Source organism: Odontesthes bonariensis, chromosome 22 (genome assembly GCF_027942865.1).
Source record: "Odontesthes bonariensis isolate fOdoBon6 chromosome 22, fOdoBon6.hap1, whole genome shotgun sequence".
In the NCBI taxonomy this organism is placed as follows: domain Eukaryota; kingdom Metazoa; phylum Chordata; class Actinopteri; order Atheriniformes; family Atherinopsidae; genus Odontesthes; species Odontesthes bonariensis.
Window position 1 is genome coordinate 17,653,904 of NC_134527.1, and position 20,258 is coordinate 17,674,161.

The window sequence follows — 20,258 nt, forward strand, 5'->3', positions numbered from 1 at the left end:
CTGCTCACATTAGCTGGCATTAGTTGCGGAATTAAAAGAATAAACCGATTATAGATTCGCAAACATAATCAAAAAAGCTGTCCATTCTGTGGTTCCAATTTTCATTTTCAGTTTGTCACACATAAATATGCATATGTTGGTAAACCCAGCATCTTTTTGGGGGGTTTGGACATCTGCTCAGACATCACGTTGCAGAAAACTAATGTATACTGCATTTTTCATTATTTTTTCTGGCATTTCAGACAGTTAATCAATAAACAAAAGCACTTTACATAATCCAAAATGAGATAATTCTAATTTACAGCTCTGCCAACTAATGTTAATGATCAATATATGTGCATCAGTAATTACAAAAAAGATTAGAAAATATATAGGGAGCAATAACTCTGGACAAAAACTCTCTTTCTTTGAATTATTTCTCTGCTGCCATGACAATGAAAACTGCAATAAGGTGCTTTATAGATGAAGACTGCACAGAGTCACAACGATGCAACAGTCGTGCTGCGTTAATAACTCTTGTGAATTATAAATGTCAACTGATGCCACGCCGAGATATTGAGTGGCTCACTTTATTTTACAATTCATTTGAAATAAATAATAAAGTGTCATAAAAAGAAAAGAGGAAAAGAAAACTCAAGAAACATATTTAATGTGCCGAGGAGGAACAATGTGTTTCTGAATATATACAATTAAAAAAAAACATGCACTTTGAAATTCTACTCACATTTCTTCAAATACATACACACTATTCCTTGTCTATCATACAAAAATAAACATCTATGATAAAACCAGCAAACAATTCATTATTTTCAAATATCAGTTAAATAGAAAATGGCAAAACACTCCAATATTTACACCTGATATAAAGTATGTAAAACCAGCCCTCACACTCAGTCTGTTCTCTCTCTTGCTGGTTTCCTCTTCCTGCCCCTCTTGGACCCTCTGCCCGTTTGAGGTGGAGGCTCCTTGAAGTCCTCCCCCGAGCCTGTGTCCAAGCTGTCCTGGGTGTCTTTCCAGCTGTCTGGAGCCACAGGAAAGTCCTCCTCTGGAGAGTTCACCGCTCGACCGTACACTTTGCTTTGCAGGTCAGCGATGTCGTTGCGAATGTCTGCCATCAGAAGTAGCAGGAAATCAAAGGAGCCTGGGGGGCCCTAGGGGTCAAGTAAAAAAAAAAAATTTGAAAATGATCATTTACAGAATTTTACTCTCCCTTTAAAGAAATAAATCCCTACACCTAACAGTAAGGTTACGTTTCCCCCACATCTCTGTATTTACTTTATCACAACAAAATTCAGGCTGATCAAGACTGGCCTCTGACTACTGAGAATTTTCTCATGATTTGTTAATGTTAACACCATTAGTGTTTATTTAGGAGTTTTACTCTGTAAGAGTGCATATCATCTGCTGACTTGTTTAATTTTCACAGTTCTCTGTAGCTTGTTTTAAGTCCTGCTTTAGTTTAACTGTACTGTTCTGGATAATAGTAACATATAACAATTGTGTGGCATCAGTATGGATAGCCTTAGTCTTACTGGTGGTCCGACAGGCCCAGGAGCTCCTCTGTCCCCCTGAGGAAACAAAGCAAATATTTAGTTAAGATGAATTACAGTGGAGGGGAAAGACATGAGAAGAATTCATAATAATCTGCTCAGGGAACGTTTCATGGAGCCAGAGCAACAGCGAGAGAGAGGGAAGTTCAGGATGTACCCAACCACCAAAGCCTCAAGGATTAAAAATAGGAGAAAGCAAGCACATCATTTTGAAGTGTGCCTCAATTTTCTGGGGAAGAATGGTTTTACAGCATTAATCTTCAATAACAGAAAAAAAAAACATTAAGAAATTGATGCAGACATTTTAATCTATATTGTGGATTTTCTAAAATCGAGACAAACAAATCGAAACAGGCTAAACATTAAACATACAACACATACGTTGAATTAGCAAATTACACGTTGACTAAATGATATTTTCAACAAACAAAACTTGGCAGAATTCTGGCCTGATATGGGACCACTCTCCTCAGCAGCATTGGTTCAATTTGCAACTATCTCGACACAGAACTGACTTTCAAGCACTGTCCACATATTTTTGATAGAGTTAAAGCTGCAGTCTGCAATTCTTTTTCAAGCATAATGCCTGGAACTGTCCGGGGATTCTGAAAGTAGTACATTAAATACCCCAATACAAAAAAAAACGAGTTCTCTAGGTCCCCTATATGTCCCGCTAGGTCCCTCCAAAGCCAGCAGGTTTGTTTACAAAATTGCAGACCGGACCGGTAAAAGGTAACCAATCAGGTTACGAGCTGGGCTCTGCTGCCTGTCAATCACCGATTGTGCACGCGCGATACAAGGTAGGCTCGCCCCCACGCTTATTTATCTAGACTATTGAACTTCATTACGGGCTAGTCTACTTACTGTGTCTTCCATGATCGCAAATGACAGGTGAGTTGATGAATGAGGAGTCGTGTACGCGCATCTGGCGTGCACGTAGACATGCACAAGTTCTCATGTGTTTTGATGGGGCGGGACAGGAAGTTGAATAACTTTTTATTTTTCGGTTAAAAAATAAGCATTTCTTGCATTTTGCGACTACGGAGATCACAGTTTTCAACTTCAAGCGTTCTGATAGATCATGTAAACTCTTGAAATGCCAAAAATTAGGACTTTACGTATGACAACAACAAATCCTGCAGACTGCAGCTTTAATGTTAAGACTTTGAGCAGTTCTAAATATTTTCTCCACAAGGGGGCAGAGTTTGACCAGATGAAGTGTACATTTCCATTCCTATTTAAGATTATTTGATTCATTTATATGGCTTCTTTTTTTCTAAAAGGAGCACCTTTAACCATCCTTCTGAGTGTTTAAGATTAAGCTGAATGTTATGAGTCCTGAGGAAGTCTTCTCTCTTTATTATTCAGTCTACAAGTTCCATTGGCACCAAAACAGCCACAAAGCATGATGTTACCACCACCACGATTAAGAATTCAGTACAGGACATTGACCGTGGTGTTAAATGTACCTACTTAATGGTACCTTTTACTCATCCAAACCAACCGTCCATACCTACTCAGTCTGTGTCTTAACTGCCTTTTACATGCTCTGCTGTAAACTTTAGCAGCGCTTGAAGGTGCCGATTCTATCTTGGATGGCAGCCTCTCAGTCCATGACGAGAAAAACTTAATTCCTTAGCTAGTAAGCCGTGGTTATAACAGCTTCAAGTTTATGGCAGGCATTTGCCTTGGTGGTCCCTGAGTGGTTTCTGATCATCTGAACTGAGGTCATTTTTGAGACCAAACTGGCAAAGGACATTTTGGAATTGTCAGGGTGACTGAGTTAATGATGTATGCAGGTGTGGGTGTATATGCGTTCATTTCAGAAGGTCCATAACACTGTTTTCAAATTCAAGAAAAACAATTCTATTCATGCCAATGGTGAGTGTATGAAAACCTCAAATTGGAGCAGTAGTTTCATTGGATAGTTTACTTTGTATTGATCTTCTTATGTGATTCCAAAGAGGCAGAGAATAGGTTTGTATCCTAAAGAGTAGAAATATGTCCTTGAGTAAGCACATCCCGTATTTGACACTTCTTTTGTATAAGATTAGGTTGGTAATGTACAGTAGCACCAACCAATCTGGCTGCTCAAGGTCACATTGAGGCTGTGAGTGTTTTGGCAGATGGTTTGGATTTGTTACTCAGTAAGAGAGATTACCATCACCCTCCGATCTATCCACACAAACATCCCACTTGAACAAAAAGTCAATAAGGAAGATGCACCTAAGTCTTTCCATACGTTCAATTAAAAAACTATGCACACAATGTTATGAGCACGAGATTCAACAGTCAATACAAGATGAGAATCTTTTGAGCTTTTACACCTCATGTATCATATAAGAAGTCTAAAAATTAGTGTCTTCGTGATTTCAAGTTCAGTACTTACCATCCAAACCACACTCCTTCTTTTCCAGGTCACTTTCAGGTCTGATTATGTTTGAAAGTTTGCTGTGGATTAGCTGTCTGAACTGGCTGCTCTCAGTCTAAATTGATTCTGACATGCTGCAGGATCGGGAAGCTTCAGCTTTCCATTCAAAGTAACGAAACCAAACCTCACTCACTGCACCACCGACCTGCTATACTTAACACAAAAAAAGGTCAAACAAAGAAACTGACAAGACGTAGACTCTATCAACTATCGACTGTCATAGACACAAATGACGTTCATACGTTTGCTTAATTTAAACCTTAACACCTTGTTCATTTGGTTAAAGTCTTTACTCCCCATCTGAATGGGAGCAGATCATCGTCAAACTCAGCAGCAACTGTGACAAACACAATGCAGGAGCCTGACAAGGCCAAAATAACCATCTGCAAGCCACAGAGATTCCTAATCTTTAAAAAAATAAAAATAAAAAATTTAACCTTCGCTGCTTTGTGATTTTCTTTCTATGGATATCAAAAGAATGAAAGAGAAGGTACCAACAAATTTGGTTAAATGAAAAAAATTTGAAAAATTTAAGAACAATTGTCATTGTAACAGGAATTGAATCACCAGTGTGTCTCCATAATCTTAGAATCAATGATCTGCTGGAACTTTTTCCCCCCAAAACTTTGCCTTAGGCTTTTTCTAGGAGGAAAAGCAGAGAAAATGTATTCTTGGAAACTCTTTGAAAAATTGTTGCTGCCTTCTTTCAGCTAAAGCTAAAAGTGCTGTTAACAAAATACATGTGAGACTTCAGTCTTCAATCTGGAGGTCAGGAAGAAGTTAATGACTTGCCACTTATGACTATTTGCCATATTTCTGTCATATTTTTGCAACTGACAAGAAGCCGATCTATCAAAGTTGGCCAGTGCTAACTCATGTTGTTGAAGACCTCTTTGCAGGTGAGAAACACAGTTAAAAGACCTCACTCAAGGCCCACAGTACTGAGAACAGTAATCCCTATATGCCTCCAGCATTTAAGAATTCCCACTTATACATGACATTGTAGTGCCTCTGCTTATATTGTACATGAAACTCTACAAGCTACTGTTTTGGACAGCAGTTTTGCTCCATTATCTTGTTGCATCTTGCCCTTAAGTAATCCTTTCACCGGGAATAAAGTCTGCTTGTGCAGCAATCTAATGAGCATTCATTCATACTGGCACCTGCCTTGTGTTTTACACCCTGTAGCATTTTGGAGAAGTTGAGAAACAATGAAGCTACAGATATTTTTATTTTTTTGACTGACATGGTCAGTGTCTTAGTTGACATTGAAATATGATGCACCAAGAGTAAATAATCTGCTGCCTAAGGGGGGGGGGGTTGTTGGACAGCTTTACTCTTGTGGAGAATAGCTACTTGTTACAGGAAAGTTAGATTTTGAAATACACAGAAATGACAATATCAGATGTCAAAATAACATCTGATCTCACCTTCAGACCATCCTTTCCTGGTGATCCAGGAGGTCCCTGTTCAGTAAAAAAAAAACAAAAAAAAAACATGTGGTTCATATATGTTTAATTTCTCAAGCATTTTCTGTTTAATATCTAGTTGTTACTGTGGCTCAGACATGTAGCTTGCCAATGCACAATGAATAATACGTTCTTGAGTATGTTGTCAATTTTCCACAAAAAATTACTCAAACTCTTTCTAAATACAAAATTGTTATCTTAATCATGTTCCATCAAGAGATTAAGTAAGATGTGCCGGGCTCTAGGTCTTTCCTGGGGGACTTTAGATCAATGGCAGAGGCTGCTTTGATCTCAGTCATGGGATAATCATCTTCAAAGACGTGTAAACACATTGCACAGGGAGTAGTGCCAATATTCAGATCAGTACAAAGCCTCTGAGTCACAGATCCATGATTTCTAAAACACAGACAAGCAGTCAAACACGTGACCCGATAACCAAACTGTGAACCTAGATTTTTTTTATGTGAAAAGAGGACAAGATTCGCTCCTTACATCATTAGTTCAACCACATATGCATATGCATTGATTAACTGTATTAACTAACTGTGGGCATGAAAGCAAACATGCATTCGAACTTACAAAACAACAGATGCCCTTCTTCAGTGAAAACACTGTTACATTGTTCCTGACTTTATGGTTTGGCTTCCTGCAGCATGTGATATGACTGATTGCAGGTGTTGATGGTCTGATTAATCAACAATGAGACTGCATAAACAGAAGAGCTTTAAAAAGCAGATCTTTGTCTCAATGGCCACATCTCGCACATTCTTGATTCAGATCCCATACCTCAACACAGGGGGTTTACACTCGCAGGCAAGACTGAGTATTGCATAAAACCCCAACAAGCCAAAGAAAACAACTAAAGCTGTGAATGGATTCAGTCCTCTCCGCTGTTTTTACTATTACCATGTGTCATCCTTTTTCACCTACCAAAATGAGGGGCTTTAAGAGCGTGTATTTTCTTTCTCTCCTGGGACCTGTCTTACGATGCAGCAATACTAAATTATTTGAATTATTTTGGTGAGCAAATCCCAGAACCTCACAAAATCTGTCACATGGACTTAAGTAAAAGAAGAATTTCCAGGTCTTGCTTCTTTTCTTATTCAATTGAGCCAATCTGCCCAGGGACTCAAATCAGAACTGTGCAGCTTAACCAACCAGAAACAGAGGCTAAGATAGAGAAAAGTATTTAAAGATCACAGTACAATTCACATAATCATGCTTTTTTTACAGTTCTAAACTCATCATCGACATGAAGGTCATGGAAATGTTAGGTTTTTATTATAGTATTGTACAACTGATTTTTCATAGTAACTGGAGAGTTGCCATCCAAGAAAGAATCTCCTGGTCCGAAACACCTTCAAGCTTGACTAAAGTTTCTAGCTGAGCACATCAAGTGATGTTTTGTTGTCAGAGCAGACAAACAATAGCCACATTCGCACTGTAGGAACCTTTGGCAGTTCCTACAACCTTTTAAGGAACAGGCCCGTTTTTTCCCGCATTCGCACATACAGGAACTCGGGACCATGGCCCTCAGTTCCTATAATCATTTCAGCTCCTTCTCCGAGGCTGGGTCTTTTCAGGGTTCTATAGGAACACATCTGACGGAGGTGTTTGGTGGTCGGTAGCTACGCCCCATGTCATGTTGTCACGGCTGAAATGTTTACTCATACGACACGGACACAACCGGCGCTTGTTTAATAAGTTAAACTTACACGTTGTCTCCTTTGTTTGTGGCGCTCTGCTCTCCTTCCTTCATGAAATGAAGAAGTATCGCCTGCGCTTGATCCATCATCTCATGACTCTCTCTGTGAGCTCTTCCAGCCTCGATGATAGACGCCCGATGTGATCGTCCATGATTAATATCACCATCATGCAGACCATGAACACGGTGGCCTTCCCGCTCTCCATATTAGCTTCTTTGTGGTGTTTTTTTCTTCTCTCCTTACTTTTCAAGGGTTTTGTTTTGTTTTGTTTTGTTTTGTTTTGTTTTGTTTTGTTTTGTTTTGTTTTGTTTTGTTTTGTTTTGTTTTGTTTTGTTTTGTTTTGTTTTGTTGTTGAATGTGGCGCTAAAGTAACACGTCACTGTCGCAGGCGGTTGCGTCGCATCAGTCCAGACCTGGTCCCGACTCATGCGCGAATGCAAACTGAAACAGTTCCGCTGGGGAAGGGCAGTTGTTAGAACGAAATTCGAGGAGGACCGTTCTTAGAACGCCGTTCTTAGAACTGCTCTGTCCGAATGCGGTCAGAACCAATAAGACTCTACCAACTGGTGGTAGCATCATCTGGGCCAGTTTTGCTGCCAGTGGAAATGGCAGATTGCCAAAGTGGATGGAGTAAATAAGAAGCAGCAGGGAGTTCTTCAGCAAAAATATCAACTATCCAATCAGAGTTCTGCGAGAAGCTACAAAATCTATCAGAAGCTACAACTTGTATGTCGTATTCATGGGCTTTTGTCTATTAAAGATTTAATGTATGATATGTCAAAGCTTAATGCAGCAGCAGATAATGTTTTGTCTCATGTGTTCTGTACTGTAAATCGGGCCTTCATAGACTCATGTTCTACAATCCTTCTGCCTCAGAAAAAGAACCCAATAGGAGCGAGATATTGCCATGACAATCATGCCCATGATGAGTATATGCATTTTTCTGACACCACTGTAAAAAAGCTATGCAAATAGAGTAAGAGAGGAAAATATCAAATAGCATTCTTTATAAAAGCTCAGGAAAGATATTTGTTTCATTTAAGGTGAACATATGAACAGAGTAATAATGTTCAAAAGGTGGGTTTAAAACGCAGTGATTTACTGTAGCCAAGTAAAACAGATTTAACTTAACTGACCACAGGTCCTCGAGGGCCATGTTTTATGTGGTATAGGTCTGGTGTGGGTCCAATGGGTCCCATCAAGCCCCTGGGACCAGGTGGACCAGGGGGCCCTAATAGTCCAGGAGGGCCCTCTGGACCTGCATCTCCTAAAATAATGATTGCCTGATATTAGAAAAAACCAAAGTAAACATAGAAACAAAACACACAAAAAAAACATTGTTTATGCATTGACCCATAGTCCCACTCTTCCTTTGATAAAAAAAATTTAAAAAAATCTTTCCAAGAATTTCCTTGTCAAAATGGTGGCACAATCTCATCAACTTCTCAAGGGGTAGCAGCATGATCAACACATTACAAACGCAGTTCAGATACTCGTGTCATGACCTTTGTAGTAAAACTACAAAACTTAAAACTTCCACCTTGTGCCATCATCATATCAGGAGTTATAATGATTGCCTAAAACTTTGATTTACGATCAAATACATATCAGAAAAACTAGCAGCCTCGGCTATACTTTACTGCAGACTATCAGCACAATAAAATGCTAAACTAAGAAGGTGAACATTGTGTTTGCTGAACATTACTATGTTAGCTTAACTGTGAATAGCTGTGAATAAGGACAGCTGTGTACAGCATTAAGATAAATGCAGGTCCCTTTAGTATCATTTCTTACTTTTTGTGTCTTACCTGAAGGTCCAGGAGAACCTGGGGGCCCTGGTAAATATATAGGAGATGTCAGGATTTTCTCGCTTGTCATCTGCATAGGGACATCAGCACTATTTGACAGCAAGGCCATCTTAGGAAAAGTGTGGAAAAAAACACAAAAAACAGAAAGAAGACTGCTGAAAAAAAATTATAGAATGAATAGACAGATAAATAAGAAACTAAATCAAACAAACAGAATGAGTTGTTTTTTTGTTTTTTGTTTTTTTTTAGCAAATACCATACAAAAACAATACAAAAGCCACATAATTTCATCATCAGTATGGTTCCTAAATGTTTTTACATAAAATCATTCATGAAGTAGGCACTGTAGGACAGGACAAGAAAATTACACACCAGAGAGCCAATATCAAGAAAAATGATTCTTAAAATCATATACCCTTCCAAAGATGAAAGCTGATATTTAGTCTGCACCACATAAACTGTAACCAAACCAAATGGAGGCCAGGCAGCCTCACTGCGTTATTCAGCATGACCAAGAGAGTTCCTGCTCTGTATGGTGTGTGGCATCCTTGGGAAAAGTTATCTTTGATCTGTGTAACTTCACGTGGTTTTAGCAATCCCAGTGGGAAACATGTGGATTTGGCTTGCTGTGCTTCAAGAACCTAATTCGTGATTCAGCATTCATGCAAGATGTAGAAGCATATTTCCACACACACAAACACACTAAACGAGGCTGTGGTTCACCTGCTGATTAGTAAGAATTATTCAAGACTGCAGCCTGCGACCTTGGGAACAGGTGTTTGAACTGGAGGGTCTAAAAAAAAACATGTTTTAACATTCCTATGATAGAAATATATGAGAATACATTCTTTCATTAAAACTGTGACTTAAGAGGGAGCAAGAAAAATGTTTTCAGGTAGTTATCCTAATATATGCTCCATTATATTGTATATATAGAGTATAGGTCTGGGAGCACCTAGACGACACAGCTTGAAGTTAAACATCATGTGTTGCAGTGGAGGGGCGATGAGCACCACTGCCAATGGACTCGTGTTCCTGCAATTTTCACAAAGGGCAATGGAGCTCAACTGCAGAATTTTACACAAATTTCAAACTAATTCATATGTATGGGGAAAGAAATCGACCTGCTTTACACAGGAAACATTTTCATTCTTTTCTTTTTTATTAGGGAAATAAAACGCATTAATGTATCTTATGAGAGTTGTAAAAAAAATGTATCTGCTGTTGATTCTGAAATTTAGTCAGGTATAGACTCCTTAGAGATAAAGCAAGGGTAACAGGCAGTCATGAAGGAACAGAATAGTTCTGTGAATATTGACATTTAGCTGAATAAAGTGGATTTAATACGCAACAGGATTTTCCTGCTCGGCCCATTTGAAGTAGACTAGAAGACCCTTACCTTCTGTTTAAGCTGCAGGACAGACATCTTGATCTGAAGGAAATCCTCACAAGTCGCTGAGCAAGTTCCAGCATTCATGACATTATCACACTTTTCAAAGAGATGAACTGCTGGGAAATGGGAAAATATTAACATCACGTGAGTTACTGGGAAATGTTCAGAAAACTAAATTTTTCACTACTTTTTCTCAAAATTCAAATGTTGATGAGCTTGTGGCAAATGTGTGGGCAAAAAGACAATAAAGAGAGACAAGTGACTCATCAAGTTCGAGGAATTCAGCAACACTAACTAGGTTTCCATTTACTTGCAAGAAAAAAAAAAGCTTAAAAAAAAAAAGAGGGCTGACACATTTTAATCAGCCAAAATGAATAAAGGCTGCATAGCGTTGCTGCTGTAGGCTCTGTGCTAGTGCTTGGGTAGTCCGTAGAAGAAATAGCTGTCCTAACTGCGATGTGCAAAGTTTAAATTCTCAGATATGAGCGTCAAGATTTCTATGAAACAAATTTTGTTTGCACATTAGTGGAAGTTTTCTTTTTCCAGAGTGCATCTTTTTACAGTTTCCATTCACCTTTTCTTATGCATATCCTCTAAATTCGAATGAAAAACAAAAATGGATAACCTTCAACTGTAATTTGCAGGGTCCGTGGTTGGGGACTTACTAAGCAGGACTTAGTAAGCGGGTGGTCTCAGAAATGAATCAGTCTTTGTGGAATTTAAGAACTAAAAGCAACCCACCAGCCCAGTTAGCTAGAACATGCAACTTTTTTTCAGATTATTTTAACCCTTTTTCACTTCACTGGTCTTTTATCACAACACAAACCAGTTAAAAAAACAGTGTCATTTAGTCAATAAACTTAGGCTAGCTCTAATGTTTTTTTTTGTTTTGTTTTTTTAAAACAGGCCTGTCTGTAGGAGAGTGGGCCCTGCTCTACATGTACATAGTTTTAATGGATGGGTGAAAATGTCTGGACACTATTTTCCTTTCTATATTACAAAGCAGCAGGCCATAGGGGAGAAGCGTGATCATATGAACCACAGTCTTTCACTCTCCTGCCTCTACTGAAATGTTATAGTAGGTAACGGAAGAAATCCTCATGGGAGGAAGTAGCAAATCGGCAGCCCCTCACTGCTTCACTGGCAACTGAATCTGGGGCAAAAGAAAAGATGTTTTTATCGGCTCGACCATTTATGTTTTCTTCACATGTAACCAGCAAATCAGAGAAGACCAGGAGTCATAGGGACAGCAGTACGTTTGGGTGCCTGAACTGTTCTGACATACACAACAGGCAGGGATGTCTAATGACTTCCAGGTGCCTGTGTTTGTAGTGCAGCTTACCCCCCCATCCCCTTCTTTTTCAATCTCTTTGTCTCCAACACACACACACACACACACACACACACACACACACACACACACACGCACACACACACACACACACACACACACACAACAATAACAATGTGCAGTCAGGTCCACATCACTTTAAGATGTTCTCTTGAATAAAGAGAAAATGTCAACGCTCACCTCTCTCTCCCTTGGTGCATGTTTTCCCATCTTCTTCCAGGAAATAGCCTTTCTCACATTCACACCTGTAGCTCCCCACAGAGTTTATGCATATCTGAGAGCATGCACTCCTGTTTTTGTCTGCACATTCATCAATGTCTTTATGTTGCAGAGAAAAAAAGTAGATAACAAACAAATAAAAAAAAAAATGAAGTTCAAGATCAAAATATGTGAGGCACACAAAACATGCACACTGTTTACTTAATTGCATTTAAAACGAATGGAAAATAGAGATCATCTTAAAATTTTTTGAAATTGTAGTTTACATTTCTTTTCTAAATCTAGAAAATAAGTGGATCTTTAAGAGATGAAAAAAATCATCTTGATTATTTAGGTAAATAAACAATTTCCAAGCCTAGTGACTGACTTGAGAAAATTCCTGTCAATAAGCTTTCCTATCACGAAAAAGTTTTTTTTTTTTAAAAACATACTGTCATAGTTTCAGTGGCTGTAGGAAATTTCACTTTGCAACACAAATGTAGGTCCATACTGCAAAAATAAAGAGTGGATACTGTTGGATAGAAAAAGTCACTGATGAACGTTCAAAGAGTAAAAACAGTCAGAGAACTCACACAGCAAAACAGAATTAAAATAAAGGTAAAAGCTAATCCAACCTCAAATTAACCGCAGTAATTGTGAACATGCATTAAAAGTTAGACTTTTAGACTGCAGTAGTTAATGGCTTTTTGACAAATTCTGTTGTTGGAATAAAAAAAAAAAACCAAGCCAATGTAGAGACTGTGTAAAATAGTTTGCAGATTGCTGATCGAGTGCAATTTCTACCTTTTTATCCTAAATAAAACAACCAGAAGAGGTCTCTTTTAAAAAAGGAAATACAAAACTACAATCTGGTACAACTCAGATTGACATTATAACCCAATACAAATCTTGGATTGTTAGGTATGTCCTTATTTCAATTATTATTTTTGTGTTGTACCAGGTCTCACCCAGACAGTAGGGCTTCTCTCGGTTTCTGTGACGCTCACGGTCGTAGCGATAGCCAGGGTAACAGGTGCATACCACTCGACCAAAATGGTCCGTACACTGCTGCTCACAGGGGGCGCCAGTGCACACATCATAGTCTGCAAAAGAAAAAAATATATATGTCAGTGAGTAAAAAGAAAACACAAGAGGCTATCGTCAAGCATGCCTTTGCGTTTTCATTTTTAAAAACAACAAAAGAAAGTTCAATTTGATCTGAAATGATTGAAATAGACACTTTTGAAATACTTAGGGGCATGACATCCAAAACAATCACAAACAATTAGAATAAGTCACATCCAAAACTAGTTTCTCCTACCTTCAGGAATGCACTGGCCCAACACAAACTTGAAGCCATTGCAACATTTCTTTCTGTAAAACACGAGAAGACAAGTTCACAATACTTTTAACATTCACAAGCTGATGTTAGACACATTAGAAAAAGTGTGTTGCATTCTTACTATTTTTAAAGTTGTGACTGGAAGACCAGACTGCAAATGCACAGATACAAACCTGTCTGTCAGAGTTTTTGCTGCGTCTACCTGTTCATTCATGTCTGATGACACAATGAATTACAGTTAGAACCCCCACTGAGCTGAATCTCTGAGCCCGACTCTGTGGTGTATTGCATTTTGTCTAAAAATCTCCCTCCAGAATCCATCTGTTCTGATCCATCATTTAACTTAATTTGTCATCTACTCCCTGTACCAAAAGCCTTATTTCTCACTTGAATGCTTTGAATTCATTTTCAAATTCCTTTTTTTTTTTTTTTTTAATTGCACATTTCAGTGTTTTTATGCGAGTGAATAATTAAAAACAACTTTATGATAAAAACTGAAGCAACATAATGACTCCTCATGTATCTTACATTCATTATTTCATTCCATATTTCATTTACTGTATTCCAACCCAATGGAAATATTTCCATGAGTCATGTCATCATGAGATCTTCATTACTAACTCACATTTAGCTCTTTTCTAGGGAAAAGTGCTACCAGGTGTTGATTTCAAACAGGAGATGACAACACAATCCACCATGAAGTCATGGCAGTTCAGACACACGCCCTTCGATTACACTTTAATGCTATACAGCTTTTATTCAGCAGCAGTTACAATGACGGGACCTTTTTAATGTGTTGTTTTATCTGCCCTGCTTACTGGCATTCAGAAACTATGGTGAAATATATCTACTGGCACATTGCATGTAAAATGACTCTCAACTACCACTTTATACACAAACGTCTTCGGCATGCTAATGGAATTGTGAGTCTAAACGCCAACAATGTCAACATGCTGATTTTCAGAAAGTGTAAGTGACCTCATAGGTTTATTGTATTAGCTTGTTTACATTTGTGCATTAGCCCTGAACATACCACAGGGCTAATGGGAACGTCAGTGTTTGATTATGCATGATGCTGGAAAAAAAGAAATAAAAAAAATAAAAAATCAGTATTTCACTCAAAGCCACACATGTAAGCCACATGGTGGGTCTACATCTCTGTAGAGACAGATGGGCATGAGGATTTACACAAGGAAATAATTGGATAATGAGCGTAGTTGAATGGAATGACTGTGAATGTGTCAGGAAAAATAAGAGAAGCAATATATGTTATCTGTAGGCACTTAAGCTGACAAACCACAGATAGATCTCTAAGATCTGTCCTTTAAAAGACCATTAAAGAGTTGGAACAGAATGACTCAATATTACAGCAATTTTGTCAAGAGGAATGTCTTCACTTCTGCTTTTCATCTCATTACAGAGAGATTTTCCACTTGTAATTCCCAATCTTATTTATGAAGCAAATGACCCATTCAAAAATGGAAATGGGTTTCACAATCATATATATATATATATATATATATATATATATAATCCCAATAAAACAAAGTAAATCACATACTCTGCAATTCCATAGTGTCTACCTCTTACAGTCAACTGTACAGTCATTTTGATGGGTACAGGATACACCGAAACCACGTACTTATTCACACACACTGCAGAATATTTACTACCTAAAGCGGAGCCACAAGGACTTTCCTCAGGGCTCTTGAGGTTTCCACAGAAGGCAACTAACATCCAACAATCACATTTCAACGTTTTGCTGACATCACAACAGGAGTGGTTATATAAAAAGAAAAATCACCTCTCAAGAGACCTACAATGAGTTTCGATGTTTGCGCCATCACGTTATTTCTGAGCGAATATGTTGGGATGTTGTGTGATTTCATTTGAGTAACTCAACACATTAAGAAAGCATTTTAGCAAATAGTTTTCAGGTATTAAAATAGGCAACCTGTCTGCCATTGCTGACTTACAATGATTAACTCTAATAATGTGTAAGACCACATTGCATGTTTACATTAAGTGCCTGTGTGTCCACAAGCTCTTTGAGTATGACTACAAGCAACTTTAAAGGAGACCTAATTTAATTATTCTCTTATTTCAAGTCATCAACCGAAATGAACGAAAGTTATCTAAAGACTAAACTGACAATTATGTCTCACTATAAGTAGGAAATGAGTATAATATTTATCAAACAGAGACTTCAGATTGGATTTGGTCTCAAGTGGCAAACAGGGTTTGAAACAGCCACCATAATGTCATCTGTTCGTTTATGGACAACTGCACTGGACAAATCTGAGTTTGGCATTTCGCCATCAACATCTTGAGTTCCTGTAGCCTGGGTGCCAGCCGAACTTAGCCCCGCCCCTAAAAGTTTTGGTCGGGAAGTTCGGTCTGGCTCTGCTCAGTTGGGAAATCATTATGCCCGACCAAGAATCGGTCGACCCAATCAGATTGCCAGGGCGGGCTTTATACGATGATGGACAGATGATCAACAGGGACATTATCGACTACGTCACTAAAGAGCGCTTGGTTTGACTTCGTTTGAAACAAACATGGCTGCCGCTGGAGAGCTAGGGTGTGTAGATTCTGCCATCGAGTCTGTTCTACAGGATCTCCACATTGCATTAATTTTGAAAGACGAACAGAGGAACGCGATAAAGGCTTTTATCGATAGAAAAGATGTTTTTGCCGTCCTTCCTACAACAAGTGTGTGTTGCTTAATCTACGTCACATACTACGTTGCTCTGATTGGTTGTAGGTCTATCCAATTGAGCGAAGAGGCATTTTTTCTCCTGGTTCGGTTGAAACACGCCCCATACCCAAATCTCTATTGAGCGGTATCAGACTCACATTCTGACTAGAATCGTGAGTATGACGTAGTCAGGCTAGAGTTCCTGCACCTGGAAGCTTCCATATTTTGACAAGAGGGAGGAGGGCTATTTAATTTACTAACTCTAGCCTACACTTAGTTAGCATAATGCATGTGTAATTCATGTCAACTGTGAGGGCTGGTTGTCTTACCTCAATTTGTTCACTTTTTGGGTACAATGTATCCATTTAACTTCCTGCTAAAGTTGCCTAATATTCACCTAAAACTGGAATTATTTTCAGTATAACCACCTGTGCACTGATCACCAGAAGCAAATTTAGCCAAGGACACCATTATGACTTGACACTACTGTGGGTAGGAAACATTTACTGACTTGATTTGAACTAATTTTGCATAAAAGTCTACTGGAGCCAAAAAAAACTTTTTGAAGCCAGCATATACCGTAGCTATACTTATTGGATTTGTGCTTTGTTACCTCTGCATTGCTTTTACTTATCCAGTCTATGTCTGAAAGTTGGTGAACAAGAAATAGCTCAACTAAGTGGATTTTAGACTGGTGTGCGAAACTTCAACACCAGCAATACACATCTACTAGTATCAGCACAAGAGTTGTATAAGATACGGTAATAGAGCTCCCGCTGCCACACAGAAGGTGCTGCAATGGTAGCAAGTAGCAGGAAGCAGTCGTGTCTGTTGACTGGTTTTGTGGATCATCAGTAGACTGTTGTCAGAAACCTAACATCTAACATTATTGTAAACAAATTTGCACCTCCTTTCAATGATTCTTATTGACACTGTGGACAGTGTTTAGTTGAATTTTGTATTGTTTGTGAAATCTATACTAAGAGAGTTGGACTGCTGGGCTATTTATATCCAACAATGCTTTATATGCTGACTGAAGAAAGTGGTTTGTTTACACTGGTAGTTTGTAAAAGCTATATTGTTTATCACGCGTGAATTATTACAAAATTTCATTTAAATTTAGCAGACATACATTAAAGCATCCGTAACTTTTCAATGACTTGGAAGCAAATGAAAATAAGAATTATTGCAAGGGAGAAAAGCACGGGCTTTGTGCTTTTCCATGGCCAAGGAAAAGTGGAGCGCGAGTTAGGTGGTACCAATAGACTGCATTCTACACACTGGACCGTTATGATAACTGATACAGAAGAAATTTCACATGCAGAAATAATGCATGTCTGGCTTAATACATTTCAGTAAACAGTAATAATGTTCTGGTTGTGGCTGGAATAGGCTTGAACACCAAGAAAGCGAGTTGATTTGAGATGGTTTCCTGTGTGACACAATACTTCATTTCACAAAAACATCCCAAAGAGGACAGAATGCACTTATAGCAAATAACCTCTTAGCTAAATAAACAGGGTTGGTTGAGAGATGAAGAGAAAACAAACATCTTTCTCCATCTCCAAAAGATCATGAAAGAGGCAAGAGCATCCCATGGAAATCGGATCCAAATCTCTTCGCTTTCGCTGGACTATGTCTTTATTAAATTAGCACTCTGGGAAATGCTCATTAGCTCTATGACATTCTGCCTTACTGTGCTATTCCACATTATATCATTACTCAAACAAGTCTAAATGTATCTGTTACATTGCAGATTAAAGGAGTTTTTAAATACAATAACATTATTATCTTGGATTTTCCATTTATAGTAATTGATTTAAATTGCAAATAGATGATTTCTTTTATTGTCCCTTTATCAACCTTTTATATTTTGACATACATGTAAATGAAAGATTAAGGGAGAAATTAGATGGAAATTACATCAGCTGGTGATGAATAACCGAGTGAAGGTCAGTGCATTAAAGCAATTAAATTACTTAATTTCTTTCATGATTTATGTTCTGGAGGTGGAAAATCGGTCTATTAAAGGTCAGAGAGATTAACTGTTGATATATGAAAATAACATTACTGGGTTGACAGTATAATGTGTAATAGAGTGATTTGGAGCTATCAATATATTAAAATGCTAAACAAATAGCACATTAGTGTTTGCAGTACAAAAACATATGGAATTGGAACTGTTGAAGTCACCTGGGATAAAATTGTATATAACAATAGCAATAATGACGGTTTAAGAACTTCCATCAAGTGTATATTATGAATGTGCATGGACTCACTAATGCTTAAATCGAAGAGTGTACTTCTCTTCAAACAACTTCGTTTACATTTAAACAGCTGTCTAAATCAATATCTGCTATTGATTCTAGAAAAGCTATTCAACAGACCAAATCAGCTCCTCTCAGTATTCGAACAGCAGAAACTGCTCAGATCGACATCACTCTTCGTAGCGACCCACTCAGATACAGTCAAAGATTACGCTTGGGCAATCACAGAAAAAAATTACTTCATGATAGTATACAAAACAAAATCCCACTGAGATATGATGCACAGAGATGCTCAAAAAACCTTACACAAGAACAGCTCGGAATACAATCCTCTGCAAGCGGGTTGTTTGCTCATGTACTTAATGCAAATCAGAAAACAAATTCAAAACACATGTGGATTTCATTCATATTCATGAGTAAAAAAAACAAGGGGGAAAGATTTCCCAAATGCATTCATGACACTATTCAACAGGAATACCAATGAGCAGAGTTTGCCGGGTCACATACCCGCACACAAAACACCGGCATGTTGTGATTGACATCTACTTTCAGACACAGAGCACTGCACTTGTTCAGTGATCAAGACATCACAGACAATCTGTTTGTTTTGCCACCTGTGCCTTTTTTCACCTAAAGGTTATTTCATTTAGCCAGTGACACGTATCATTTTACAAGGGCCCCTTGAAATCTAGACATAAACTAGTCTGACCTTAGTCACCCGGGTTGAAGCATAAGCACTCTAATCACCTTATAAACAGAGGCTCTCCTCTGAACCAACATGGTGCTCCAGCTTAGTCTTGTATTAAAATACACTAATTCACACTGACACGCGAGTTCAAGCTGAAAAATGCACAGAATTCATTTAAAGCAAAAAATACACAAGGATGAAGAAGACCCACATTCTGTGCAAGCACCTTCACTCTGGCCATGCTCTTCATCACAATCAAGAATGCTCCGCTCTCTAACAAATACAAAACTTAGAGTATAACACACAAACACGCAGCTGTGAGACAAAACATGCAGTCTGCGTGGAGGCTTATTTGTCTAGCATTGCTGCCAGTGATATACAATAACACGTCTGCATTCCACACGAGCACATGGTTTTCAAAGTGGAGAGGACACAACTTCTCAACTCCGATTAGCTTTGTTACACTGAAAAGAGTGGGACATAAAAGAAACATTTAAGTTTGTAATGCTGGAATTCTATGTTTTGTGTTCAAATTAACAAGTATATTTGTGTACTGCAGAGCTGGCTGAACAAATTAAGCAATCTGTGGAGTTCAATGGGATCTGCTCACTTCATATTTTTGGATACAAATGACTTACCATTAAAAATCAATATACATTCACACTGCTAGAATGCTTAGATAGGTTTAAAAGTAGGCCATTTTACCTGATTCAATACATACAGAGAAGCAACATGACATCTAATCTGATAAAGAAAGACAGTTTCAAGTTTGTGAACATCAAAAAACCAAAAAACATCAGAAATTAGGATTAGTTTGGAAAAGCTCATCGTATATTTGGGGGTTTGTTGGTCTTTCCCTCCCTTATATTTCGAGTATGTGGAAACACGATGGCAAGTGCAGTGGTCAAGTGGTAATATCCAGTTCAGTACCAGTCAAAAGTTTGGAAACATCTACCCATTCATTTATAGAAGTTCTATGTCAAAACCTCTGACTAACAACATTCATTTCTCCCGAGTTTTGACTCCAAAGCCATTAAACAATGTCAACTTGCATATGATGCACATCTAACTGCTGAAAAAAATCACTATCCTCTAGAGTGGTGGCTCCCAATCTGGAATCCACGCCTCCCTCCCTAAGGAAGGGTACCAAAGATCACATGGAGTTCCCAAGGCTTTTACTCCAGAGGTTGTGAAAATTAGATTTTCACATGTAAAAAAAATCACAATGCATTCAGTGGATCATCAAAAGCCTGTATAAAGATGAAGCGCTGCTCTTACACAAGAATGTGCATTGGTCGTGTGTTTTATTGAGTTACAGGAAATAAAATAATTCTCGAACAAGAGCATCTAAAACACT

At 38.2% G+C, this 20,258-nt stretch overlaps 1 protein-coding gene across 3 annotated transcripts in view; it reads right to left on the reverse strand.

Moving 5' to 3' along the window:
• Positions 1 to 632: 632 nt before the first annotated feature.
• The window catches only part of ccbe1 (collagen and calcium binding EGF domains 1), a 38,726-nt gene continuing 19,100 nt past the window's right edge, over positions 633 to 20,258 (reverse strand). Inside the window, exons 3-11 of one of the 3 annotated variants that reach the window (XM_075456188.1) lie at positions 13,228 to 13,280; positions 12,875 to 13,009; positions 11,889 to 12,026; positions 10,364 to 10,470; positions 8,965 to 9,073; positions 8,293 to 8,423; positions 5,412 to 5,447; positions 1,533 to 1,568; positions 633 to 1,151 (exon numbers count right to left, since the gene is read on the reverse strand). In XM_075456188.1, coding sequence (XP_075312303.1) covers positions 891 to 1,151; positions 1,533 to 1,568; positions 5,412 to 5,447; positions 8,293 to 8,423; positions 8,965 to 9,073; positions 10,364 to 10,470; positions 11,889 to 12,026; positions 12,875 to 13,009; positions 13,228 to 13,280 — 1,006 coding nt within the window. In that variant the 3' untranslated portion in view covers positions 633 to 890. Of the gene's footprint in view, positions 1,152 to 1,532; positions 1,569 to 5,411; positions 5,448 to 8,292; positions 8,424 to 8,964; positions 9,074 to 10,363; positions 10,474 to 11,888; positions 12,027 to 12,874; positions 13,010 to 13,227; positions 13,281 to 20,258 lie in introns of all 3 variants that reach the window. The other 2 variants (XM_075456187.1, XM_075456189.1) reach the window with 2 other exon arrangements.